The sequence below is a fragment of the Sprattus sprattus genome (assembly GCF_963457725.1).
Source record: "Sprattus sprattus genome assembly, chromosome: 18".
Classification (NCBI taxonomy): domain Eukaryota; kingdom Metazoa; phylum Chordata; class Actinopteri; order Clupeiformes; family Clupeidae; genus Sprattus; species Sprattus sprattus.
Window position 1 is genome coordinate 15440265 of NC_137916.1, and position 13127 is coordinate 15453391.

The following is a 13127-nucleotide window of genomic DNA, read 5'->3' on the forward strand; positions in this document are numbered from 1 at the left end:
AAACAGGACAGAGGGGAAATTCTAAATGCCACTGCTTAAATGTCAGTGGCTTTAATCCTATTGTTTGCAAATTATATCTATATACAAATATAACTGTAAACATTTGTTTTTTCCGATTTTTATTTCTGGCTAAAGTGTATCTAAATAACAGTTAATTACATATTCGGGATATTACTACATGAAGCAACAGGATTACCTTTATTTATCCCCAGGGAAAGATCACTGGAAGCCTGTTTCTCTTCTTACCCACATATGGTGGAAGAGAGCTTTGCTCACCCCATAATTGTGGGCTATTATGTCCTGTCTAATCAGCTTCTCCTCTGGTATAAAGCATGAGCACAGGTTGGCTGTACATCGGGCCGGCACTGGTCAATATGAGGATGGACCCAGAGAAGCTTCAGGCAGCTGTATTGCCATGGTGATGCCCTACATACCAAGCCAGGTCGTGCCCAGTGCTGAGCGGTTGTCTGTGTAAGCTTGAGCACAGGGCCTGATTTATGAGTTTTTGTTTAGAGTACGTTATCATGTCAGTGATGCAAATTCAATAGGCTGGTTTGAAGTAGTAGGCAAAACAGTTCACAACAAAGTTACATGCGTTGTAAGGACAACCTCAAAAAGAACCTGAAATGAGTCATATTTAAATGTCTCATCACTGTTAGTAAAACCAAATTAGGGGTTAGAACAAGTATAACCTAAAGGTGTGATGCTTTAGCGCACATACACAACTGTACAATAAAAAAAAATCTGGAATTAATTACAACCCTGTTATCTATTGCCTCTGTTCAACAGTTAACCAACACAGGATCTTTTATTAGCTCCGCCAAGGAGGTTATGTTTTCAGTTCGGTTTGTTTGTCTGTCTGTCAGCAGGGTTACACCAAAAACACCAGTTTGATTTTAATGAAATTGGCATGGAGTAGCGTGTGCCAAGGAAGAACCCATTCAATTTTGGAGTGGATCTAGAGCAAGGGGCGGATCCATAATTGTTTTCTTTAACATTGCGAGATCGAGATTTTGGCCTGTGATTTTTTTACCTGCTGCTAAGGCACTTCTGGTGTTGGTTGTTTCCACCAATTAAGGACATTATTTTTAATGCTGGCTCCTCCACATACAAATGCTGAATACAAAGGTTTATCCGTTATAGAAAACACAACCTGAAAATCAGTGAAATAACAAAGAAGCAGGCTAAAGAGTCAAGAAAGACAGGCAGTCATAAATTAGATGACAACAAGGAGAGTAAAGAGGTGAGTCATACATTCGGAAGAGTCATAGTGCTATTACATTCTGTAACAACATTAGCCTAATTGATGTAGTTCAATTAGCATTTGTAAGGGGCATATTGCTATCCATTTCTCTCAGTTAGAAGCTATTGTTTATTTAGCAGTTGACTAATTTGTTAATTCCTTACCTGGGATTAAAAGAAAGCTGATTAATCTTATTCAAACGTATTTATTGTCCCATCCAACAACAGAAAATGCCCACTGCTACTGTATTACTGTAAAGACAGAGGTACTCATAGACGGGACAGAAACCTTGCTGAAATACAGAAAAGAAAATGAACGAAGAGATATTTGTGATTTACTCCTCTTTTTGTGTGATGAATTGGACCACTGGGGGCCACTGACTAAGAGGTTACAGTAGAAACCCGATTAATGTAAAAAGCTTTTTACAGCCATTGAGAACAACAGTACAGTTAAATAGAACAACAACAGTTACAGTGAAACAGATAAATAAAAGCATTAAAAGTGGCCAACATGGCAATGAGAACTGCTGTAACTGAGCTCACCACTCTCCGGCTGTATGCATCGATGTTCTCGGTACTCCACAACATTCCTGTTACATTGGTCTGTTCGCTCTTTCACTCCATGTTCGATTTTGTTAGCTATCGATAGAGGATGGAGAAGTCAGTAGGTTCGCTGCAGGAACAGGCGCTGAAGAGGAAAGAAAGATTAAAAGCTCTAAGAGACAAACAACTGCAGGTGAATAGGTTATATTGCCATTATTCTACTACTTACAAAGATGCCCAGTGTAACATTAATTAAGACTTAATGTTAACGCTACCATGCCTATAGCTAACGTCGATGCTAGGAAAACACGCTAGGAACTCATGCAAAAAGTTTTGTAATCGGAAAATGTAACTTGATGTTTTCTTGCTGCCATACCAATTTGAGAATTTATTGCCGTGTTGTTTTTAGACTAGTAGCGACTATCGCCAGTAGGCTAACGTTACATGATTCTCCAGCTAACGTAATGTGGCTAGCTACTAGGTAGCATAGTTAGCCAGCCAGCCAACTAACGTTAACATTACACCCGTGTAAGCCATGCGTGGCTTTCTCCTGTATATTCAAGCGAGATATGGCGCTTATTGGTAAACCAGTACTAACTTTTTATATTACCAGACCAGTCTTTTGCGTTATCACAGAATACGTTGTTTTACTAATAGGCTATTTAAGATGAACTCTTCAAAGTTTACTAATGTTAAATACCGATTATGTCAATTTAGCAAATGTCTGTAGAAAGTTGTTCAGGTGTAGTCAGATATAATTGTATTCTTTGAATTATTCACCTAACTAACTTTTTTTGTTGCTGGTATTGGTGGCATGGCATATGTTGCGGTGTGTCATGGCAAGTCAGTAACGTTAGTAATGCGCGAGTGGGGCTTTTTTAATAACATGCAGGGGGGCTGTAAATTGCATGTAATTTACGCCATAACTACGAGGTGCTTTATGGCACCCCCTCACATCCACCTGCTGCAGTTGCCTGATGTTTGGCTGCTAGGAAAGTTGTTGGCTGGCTAGTTTTTCATTATAAACATCCCCCCAATGTAATTTATGAAAGAATGCGATGTAGACTTTAACCTGGTGTCATCCCTGTCTCAGGAGATTTTGGAGATTTGTAGTTTTTCTAGATGCCCAAAGTTATCAACTTGTCCTGTCTCAGGTTAGCACCCAAATAAGTTCAGTCTTCATCGATCTCACACCAATAAGCCTTGGAAGTTTGCAAACTTGAAAACCCAAGTCAACTAGCTTGTAATAAATTAAACTGTCCAATGTATACGAAGCATGTCAACATTTTATTAGATTACACATACTCTTATGTGTCTTATATAAAACTTAGAAAACAAAGTATGCGGGCTGAAAACGCAAGCAGTTATTCAGCTAAATTAGTTTTTTTAATTATTTGGTTATGTTAGTGTTCATCTCTGGTTACACACTATATACAACTATCCACTCATATTTGTGTATAATCTTGTGACATTACTCTACCTTGTCAGTCTACATGCTTAATTGGCTTCTGCCGATGTCTTTGCTGGTTCGATATCCTTAAGCTTGTTAACAAATACACGTGTACACTGTCCATTAGGGGGTCTTGAATCATGATTTGTACGTAGGACAGTGGTGTAAAAGTGACACTTTAACTTTTTCTACTACACAACTTTACATTTACATTTCCAAAGCGACGTACAATGGAGAGAACAATACAGGGGGGCTGTAAATACTTAAGGAGGGGCTCAGTAGCCAAAAAGATAAATTCTCGCGTAATGGGGCTTTAAGACTCTTTTTCTCACGCACACACAAACTATTACCTTAGTTGGAACCTTCCTTTTGTAGCTTTTTTTGAAGGCTGACTGTTGTGTCGCATCACGTCACCTATGTATGGGTCAGAAAAGTTGCACTTGAACACACACTACAGCCAACGGCCAACTAGCACATACGTTTATTTACTGCTGTGATTCAGTGCAAAGGCAAGTTGCTTCTGCCAGACTTTGAGCATTTGCATACGGGAACATTCTGAACTGTCACGGGTCTTAATTGTTTCTGAGGTGTTCTGTATCATGTCTTGTTAATCAGTCATGTTCTTGTATAGTGTAGCCTACTTTTTTACAAATTACATTGAAAACCATGTCAATTATTACCAAGGTGTTTACAAACAGCACATTTCTTCGTCAGAAGGTTATAATACAATTAGTGCTGTCAAACGATTAAAATATTTAATCGCGATTAATCGCATTTTTGGCATAGTTAACTCAAAATGAATCGTAATTTTGTATCTATTCTAAATGTCCCTTCAATTTTTTCCCCCCATATTTTTATTTTTATTGTTATGCTCTTATCATGGAAAAGTGGATTGGCTTGCTTTATGCAATGTTTTATTTTATTGAAAAACAACATTGACAAACAATCAAAATTAAATTAGAACGTGCACATTTCAGATAAACAAGGACTCAGCCTATATTGCAGTTAAACCATGGCTTAATATTTTCTTTTTTTCAAGTTTGCTGTGAACATAGAAGTCAGGCCTCTTATTTCTAAAACAATGAACTGTAAAAGTTAGGTTACCAATAAAAGGTAAGCCTACTACTTCTGTGCATTCAGCCAGCTGCCTGTTGACATTTTCCGACAACAGTGAAGCTCGCTTCTTTTGCACAACACAACGTTTAAAGGTAAACTTTCTATCCAGAAGCTTTTTATCATCCATTTCGCCGTATCGCGCTCACCATCACTCAAACCGTAACGTTAGCCTACTACACAGTTTGCGAGGCCGTTGACGGCGTTAAAATGGGATTGCGTTAAACTGAAAGCACTAAATACAATATTTTATATATACATTATTTTGCCAATCATTGTGATCTCACCAATGGGCCCCTTCACCGATTCCACATACTCAAATGGCCGAAAAACCCAGCAACAGGGGTCTGACTAGTTTTGGAACTAACCACAAAAAGGGGCCGTAGCCAACCGTCGGCCTGGTTTGTCACAGGCTTCACACTCTCAAGAGCACATACAGCGGGTGAAATAAGTATTGAACACTTTGCCATTTTTCTCAGTAAATATATTTCCAAAGGGGCTTTTCACATGAAACTTTCACCGCATGTTGTTAACAACCCAAATAATCCATACATACAAAGAAAGAAAAAAAAATACATTCAGAAATTAAGTAATGTGTATTAATGTGAAATAACACAGGAAAAAAGTATTGAACACATGAAGAAAGGGATGTGCAAAAAGGCATGGAAAGCCAAGAAAACAGCTGGAATATTTCAGTAATTAGAAAGCAATCCGGCCCCTAGTCAGTGCAAATTAATATCCCAACTGATGGCCTATAAAAAGGTGTCTCATTACCAAGGTGTCACACAAGAAGCATCGCATGATGGGTATAAGCAAAGAGCTTTCTCAAGACCATTGCAACCTTATTGTTGCAAAACAAACTGATGGCATTGTGGTTACAGACGCATTTCTAAACTTCTGAATATTCCAGTGAGCCCTGTTAGGGCCATAATCCGGAAGTGGAAAGAACATCATTTCACCATAAACTAGCCATGCAAGGTGCTCCTCGCAAGATTTCTGACGGAGGAGTGAAAATAATTATCAGAAGAGTCGTCAAAGAGCCAAGGACCACTCGTGGAGAGCTTCAGTAAGACCTGGAATTTGCAGGTACAGTTGTTTAAAAGAAAATAATAAGTAATGCACCTAACCGCCATGGCCTGTGTGCACGCTCACCACATAAGACTCCATTGCTGAAGAAAAAGCATGTTGAAGCTCATTGAAAGTTCACAGCACGACATTTGGACAAGCCTATGAAATACTGGGAGAATATAGTCTGGTAAGATGAGAGAAAAATTGAACTCTTTGGATGACATAATGCACACCATGTTTGTAGGAGACATGGCACTGCACATCATCCCAACAGTAAAGTTTGGAGGTGGGAACATCATGGTGTGGGACTGCTTTTCAGCATATGGTACTTGCAAACGTCACACAATTGAAGCAAGGATGAATGGAAAAATGTATCAAGACATTCTTAATAAAAAATCTGCTGCCATCTACCAGGATGATGAAGATGAAACGAGGGTGGACATTTCAGCAAGACAATGAACAGCCAAGAAAACTCTCAATTGGTTTCAGAGAAAGAAAATAAAGCTGCTAGAATGGCCAAGCCAATCACCTGACTTGAATCCAATTGAAAATCTATGGAAAGAACTGAAGATCAGAGTTCATGGAAGAGGTCCAGGGAACTTTCAAGAATTGAAGACTTTTTGTGTGGAAGAATGGGCCAAACTCACATCTGAGCAATGCATACAAGTAGTTTCTCCATACAAGAAGCATCTTGAAGCTGTCATTAGCTACAAAGGCTTTTGTACAAAGTATTCCATACATATCAGTTAGCGTGTTCAATACTTTTTTCCTGTGTCATTTCATATTATTAGACATAACTTAATTTCTAAACAAATTTGTTTTGGTTTCTTTGTATGTTTGGATTACCTGGGTTGTTACCAACATCTGGTGAAAATTTCATGTCAATTGCACCTTTGGAAATATATTTACTGAGAAAAATGGTGACGTGTTCAATACTTATTTTACCCGCTGTATAAGTTTGGCATGTTGTTTCTGCTGTGTTGTTTACATTCTAGAAGTGTGGTGTTGTTTTGCATATGCTGCTCTTTAAGAATGGCCATGTTACTATTTTGCATTGTTCTTCTGACAGGTGGTCAGGAAGTCTTTCCAGGATTTTACTTGCAGAGTGTGTGTGTGTGTGAGTGTGTGTGTGTGTGTGTGTGTGTGTGTGTGTGTGTGTGTGGGGGGGGGGTGTTCTTCCTTGCCTTTTGTTTCAGTTTAGTACCCTTGCCAATATCTCTGTATATTTTTTCTGGTTTCAATTAGGCTAGGGCGGTATCTATTTTTTCATACCTTCCTGACATTTCACCGGGGTATACGATTTATGACTGTATTTGTGTAAAACAACCAACCGTCTTATCTGAGCTGCGGTAGCATGTATGATGGTGTCAGTCTAGCCTACAATACTGTGTGTCCAATATGCAGCCTATTTAGACAAGTCTTGCTGGGTTTAATAGTTATGGCCAATAGAATAATGAATATATAGGAAATAAGCAGTTTTTCCATAGATTCAGCATAGCTTGCTGGAAGACCAGATGACACTGCAGCGGTGGATACAGACACATCAGAGTGTTGAATGGAGCTGATGTTCGAGTGGTGGTGCTGGCAAACTGGCAGTTGAGCTAATAAACTGCTTTTTTAGTTGGAGGAATTCATCGATATTTTCATGACTCCATATCTAGTCAAATTTAATTTATTAGCTAGTAGATCTATAGAGCAGATCTAATTTGAGCAAAACTGCATCAGCCATCATGCTCTGTAAACTCTGGAATAGTCCGAGAGTAAACAGGGTCATCAATGTGGAAATTGAGTGCTAGGAAAACAAGGAGACAACTGTTGTAAAAGATACTCCTGCAGGATTTCTAAATGCCCTGGTATACCGGAATACCTTGATAGTGCCCAATGCCAGTTTCAATCATAATATTTGTGTTTCTTATGTGCTGAAACCTTGCCCTGCCTGTGACCCATCCATTTTGATCATATTCACTCAGTGCACATAACATGAACAACATGCACTCATTAAGCTGTTTATTCTCTAGGGGAGAGACCCTCAGGATGGGGAGCCTGAGAGGAAGAGACCACTGGAAGAACTGGATCCGGAGCCAGAGGACCGGCACAGGTACACACAAACATACGCACACACGCATAGCCATACATGTGCATAAGCACACACACACACACACACACACACACACACACACACACACATATTCACAACCTATCTCACGGACACATCCTTCAGGTTCTTCAAGCACTTGAACTTGACCTCCATTTTGTAAATGGAATCACAACAAGTGTGGGCTGCTCCTATCCGATAAGCACCAATGAAAACAACAGAGTTGCGCTGAGCTGAGCCGACTGCTTTCTCCCCCTCCCTTCTAAACACCTCTTGCAAAACACAATCACGTCCCGGTGAGTAGCCTCCATTCAATGTTTACACGGAGACGCGTGCTAATAACTCCTCCGATATCCCACGACTCCCAGTGCTCTATTTAAGGCAGCCACACGAGAGCATCTATCTCCACAGCCAGATTGTTTTGTTTCCATTGTTTATGTGCTTCAGCAGAAGCCTCGCCTCCACTTCTCAGGGCACGTGGGGGTGCAACTCACTAGCCCTGAATTACAGTGTGTCAACACAACAGACCCAGAGTTATTTTGGGACGAAGCTAAAGTTTCCCCCAAACTCATCCATGAGATGAATGCCTGCAGTGCTCCCATGTAAATCACAATATTTGCTTGGACTCACGCATGTTGCAAATGTCATGCAAATCCGTGTATTGAATCAACAGATATTGAATATTTCAGACTCCCATTGCAAGTCACAGAAAGTCAGTTATTTTCTGTGTAGCAAACCTGTGAACAGTCAGGTACCTGTGGAAGGTGCAGAACCATGAGGGGACATGGCGCCCTTCACAGGTGTTGAGCGCTGGCATTGGGTCCTTGGCTGATACTTGACATGGGGGCCGACAGACTTGCATTTGTCTGACTGTAGAGGTGAGTTTGCCCAGTCCTACACTTCGTATCTATACAAGGACTGGCTGGGTGTCTCTGATGCATGTCCCCTCCAGTAAGCCACAATATTATTAAATGATTAGTCGTGTGCAGATTTGTTACTGCACTGTAGGCGCGTTTGATGCTGCACTCTCCTCCTTAACGCTTCGGTGACGCTGCTGAGAAAAAAACTGCTGGAAGCAGCAAAGAATAGGTAATGTGCCGAACAGAGCACAGTGAAATACATGACAAACTCACCAATATTTATTTGTGGATTATACTTGACAGGCCCTAAAAGTTTTGGTAAGTGTGTGTTCATTGTAAGTCCCCAGCAAAAGTAGCCTGGTTAAATCCAGGAAATCCGGTATCACTCCTGTGAGGTTTGGACCCTCAGGTCTTCATCAGGCAAGATGGTAAACCACAGAAACAGTACCACAGTGCCAGGTTAGCCGAAACAACACCACAGCGCGCCACTGTGCGTAAGGAGCATAAGCTCCCTGTTACTCTCTCAAGTCTGGACAGAATCAGAGCACTCCTCGAGAGGCTGGCTGACTCATTTCAGACTTGAGTCACAAAGGAATCTGCTGAAAATGGTTCACACGGTCAGGCCCTCTGTAGAAAATGGGCTTCCCCTTCGCAGCGGCCTGTCTCTGCTCACGGTCTCCCCCGTTAAACAAAGAGGTGTCCAGGCCACTGCTAAAGATATCTGTTATGGTTTTCTGTTTTTAAAATGTGCTGTTGCAATAAAGACCTTTTATGCCCTTTAAAAGTATCCTGTGCCCAAAAGCAAGGCAGTAATTGAGAGCCACTTGCTTTAGTCTGTCAGAGATATTAAACAGACCTGTCTGGGGATCCTACTTTAGAGAACACATTATATACCGAGTGGGTATTTAAGATTAAACAAACAGATGTTAGAAGCAGTACCAGTTGTTGCCAGCTTGGAAGAAGTCCATAGAAACGTCATTAGAAAGTGCATTATACCATGTTCCACATTGACTTGTAGATGAACTCCGTCCAAACCCCAGTACACCACTCTGATGGTCCTGCACTCTCCACCCATAGGGTCTCATTGGAGAAGGGCTGTACTATGCTGCCATCTGCTGGTCTTAAGCTGAACCCACACTAAACAAATGTGAACCCACAAATGAACTGACTGGCCAAGATCATTGTTTTTTAAAAACAAACAAACAAAAATCATCATGCATATTCCTTGGATGTGTAGAATATCAATACATTTTATATGTGTGTTTTGCTGTATGATGGTCTGTGGGGCCTTATCAAATTCTTTCATTTAGTAATAAGACCACCTACCCTTTAACACGAGTGGTCATGAAACTGTTGTGACTTTAGTTGGGTCAGGGGTGAGAGATGGCATGGTGACCTCTGAACTGACGCTCTCCTTATGCAGAGAGCTGAAGCTGAGGAACTACACCCCAGAGGACGAGGAGCTGAAGGGAAGACAGGTGCCCAAAGCCAAGCCTGCCTCAGGTCAGTGCACACTTCCCCTCACATTTACGCACTCATCCCCCTCAGGCTGTGTCTGTGTCTGTGTGTGTGTGTGTGTGTGTGTGTGTGTGTGTGTGTGTGTGTGTCTGTGTGTGTGTCTGTGTGTGTGTGTGTCTAATGAGCTGCTGTGTTTGCACCTGCTCGTAGTGGAGGACAAGGTGAAGGACCAGCTGGAGGCAGCCATTCCAGAGCCCATCATAGAGGAAGTGGTGAGTGGAGTACGCACAAGCCTTGGACCCTGTGTTCTGTGTGTCTGTTACAGTGCAGAACTTGACTTCAGTAACTTTGTTCTCTGCATTGTGTAGGATCTAGCCAACCTTGCTCCCAGGAAGCCTGATTGGTAAGCCTTTGATTTTTTTGTTTTGTTACTGTATGCCAAGCTTTCAGTCTTAACAGTGAAAATCATCAATTTGTACCCAGAGGCTCCCATTTTTAATGAAATGATGTGCCCTTATTGTGTGTCATCAGGGATTTGAAAAGAGATGTAGCAAAGAAGCTGGAGAAGTTGGAGAGGAGAACACAGAAGGCGATCGCTGAGCTCATCAGTGAGTACATGCACACTCTCCAAACTCGGTTTACTCTAACTGTCTAAGTAATTGATTATATATGTTCTACTTTCACCCAGTTACGAGTTTGCAGTCTGACAAATAAGCAATGATAAACACACTTTACTTGAGATTATGTCCTCGTTATGGTATGTGGAAGACTTAATGCCACATGTCTTAACAATAAATGTAGGACAGACGTGGTATTTCATGAATAAACACCATTGTATGTTTGTCATGTATCGCTTGCTGAACAAAATGTATTCACAGTTTAGACTAAAAAATGATTCAGCTTATCTTCGCGTTATGGGAGTTCAGTGTTTGGTACGCAGGACAAGTTATTTCAGCCCACCATAGGATTGATATATTATTCTATTATAACTTATTCTATTAACAGTTCTATGCAATCACTGCCATTTTCAGCAAGTTGTTCCATGGCCATTTGGCCTTTTGGTTGTACTTTTTGGTGAACTCTGAGCTTGACACATTGGCTGAAATAAGGAAACACTGAAAATCATTTTTTTCCAGTTGTTTGTTAAGAGTGTGGAGTTGTACTCTACTGTGTTATTATAGGACATGCCTGCCAGTCAGAGCATGTGTCTGTACGTGCTGATCGCACTAATGGGAAGCAGCTGAATCTGTTTGGCGTTAGCACTTGTAGGGTAATTGCTGTGGGCTTTCAGCACCTCTGGAGATTTGACGCCACTTGATGACCTCATTGGCGTGGTTCTCTCTTAGCAGCCGCATCTGTTTAATCTTAAATAGCTTTGTCGTGACGATAATGCATTAGACTGCACTAGTCTGTTTTAATAGCGGGTCATTTTTGCAGTTATAGAGACTATTTATAATCTAAAGCTTTTATCTTCCTCTTGTATCTTCTTTGATAGTTGTAGCGCAGCATGATTATAATAAGTATTAACAAGTGTCCTGATCATTGTGTTTGTGTGTGTGTGTGCGTGTGTGCTTGTCCATGCAGGGGACCGCTTGAGAGGCAGCGAAGAGGAGCTGGCGATGGCAGTTGGAGCTGTTGGAGTGGCAGATGGTGACTCAGACTGAACGGCTCCCTCAGTCTGCAGGCCATACTCTACAGATGCAGTCATTTAAACTGGACTCGCTGTTCTCAGACTTGCTGCCACACCATCGCCAAAGGTGGGAACTTGACAAACCAGCAGGGCAAAGGGTTTCATCTGAATCTGGAAAATGGATGAAAAGCTTCTGGCAGCTCCAGACATGGTGCTCTTCTGTCCTCTGCTCTGGTCATCCCTGCCGAAACCCCATATCCCCATCATTTTAGTCCTGCTTAAAAAAATATTGTTCTGATTGGTCCTGCAGGGTTTCCTTATCATGACATACCCCAAATTGTCCTTTTTTGATGTGTGTTTTGCAGGTGTTATCTCTTGTCATAATGTTTAGTGTTTTTGTAAAAAGTGTAATTAAAGACAAACTTTGATATGAAAGTGAATCCATTTGGTTTGTTTATTTCCTCTTAAGCCACTAGTACAGGTTATCTGAAAGGTTCCAAAGTCATGATACTTATAAGCACTGTACTGTTGCCATACAAAACAGGATTTACTTCAAACTCGTACTTTGTGAGTGAACATCACACAGTATTCTCTGAGCTATAAATAAAATGATAAATAATGTTATTGGGACCCCTAAACCTTTACCGGTATCCATTTACAAACCAAGACCTTCCTCAATCTACTCTAAAACAAAAGAAACAGAAGACATCATGTATTAATGAAGAGGCATTATACAGATAAAACGTTGATGCTATAGTGCCTAAAAGTCAGTTCTAACTCCAACTGTTGGCTTTTTCTACAGCTTTAAACAGGCACAAATGAGGGAGAACAATAATGAGAATCATGACAAAAACAGCAGAAATATGCTCACACAGCATTAACACATAACTTGGCATAAAGTGCTCTGCCAGGCCCTAAAATACACACATATTAACCTCCTTAGCATTGGAATTTAACATTCTACTATGGTACTATTGCACATGATGCCATAAAGCATTGTCTGGAAGAATTACCAATGATAAAGAGAAAATAGTATATTAATCTACATGAGCTATATTTATGGACCTCCTTGTATCAAATTCAATGCAATGTTTTGCCGGAGATCAGTAGTTTCACAAAATCTCTTTTTCTAGCCTTAGTTATAACAATTACAAACATTCAGGACTGCCTGTCATATCTTGCGTCGTTACACAACATGAGAAAGTGAAGTGATTCAACATGGATACCGTAATGGTTACCAATAAACTTGATGGACAAGACTACGTTTTTCCTACCTAGTGGTTACTACTATAAATCTCTTAGCATGTTGCATGTAGATATAAACAGAGCTAGAACAGATCTTAAATGCTGCATTGTTTGATCTCTGAGTAATGAAACCAAGGGACACGGTGCTCTTTATCTCACTCTCTCTAAAAAGTTAGCTTTTTAGACATTTCCTGGTAATTTTCCTTACCATCAGCTCATTGTGGTTTTGGAAATAAAACTGGCCAAGTGAGAATCACACCAGGGGTCTGAGGTTATGGCAGTCTGAACTGACATGCAGAGCAGCTTGTGGGGAGAGAAGCCATTTCAGAAACAGAGCAGGAGGTGAGGCTTGAAATCTGTCAGAACGGCTCATGCTGTCTGGTGCCTTATGAGGAAACCCTATAGAGATGCTGTGGACCGTAG

General features: G+C 40.8%; 1 protein-coding gene across 1 annotated transcript; it reads left to right on the top strand.

The window, feature by feature from the left end:
• The first annotated feature begins 1866 nt into the window (after positions 1-1866).
• Positions 1867-11899, top strand: ccdc12 (coiled-coil domain containing 12). The gene is made up of 7 exons (XM_080856669.1): positions 1867-1978; positions 7435-7514; positions 9795-9874; positions 10040-10101; positions 10198-10232; positions 10361-10437; positions 11414-11899. The coding sequence occupies exons 1-7, from the start codon at positions 1895-1897 to the stop codon at positions 11491-11493; spliced, it is 498 nt and encodes a 165-aa protein (XP_080712795.1). The 5' UTR covers positions 1867-1894; the 3' UTR covers positions 11494-11899.
• Positions 11900-13127: the final 1228 nt, after the last annotated feature.

Excerpts from the sequence above, each read along its gene's own strand:
- ccdc12 (XM_080856669.1), top strand. The coding sequence starts at position 1,895 with ATGGAGAAGTCAGTAGGTTCGCTGCAGGAACAGGCGCTGAAGAGGAAA. Across the intron at positions 10,233-10,360 it reads GCTCCCAGGAAGCCTGATTG|GGATTTGAAAAGAGATGTAG; the intron begins GTAAGCCTTTGA and ends GTGTGTCATCAG. Across the intron at positions 10,438-11,413 it reads GGCGATCGCTGAGCTCATCA|GGGACCGCTTGAGAGGCAGC; the intron begins GTGAGTACATGC and ends TTGTCCATGCAG.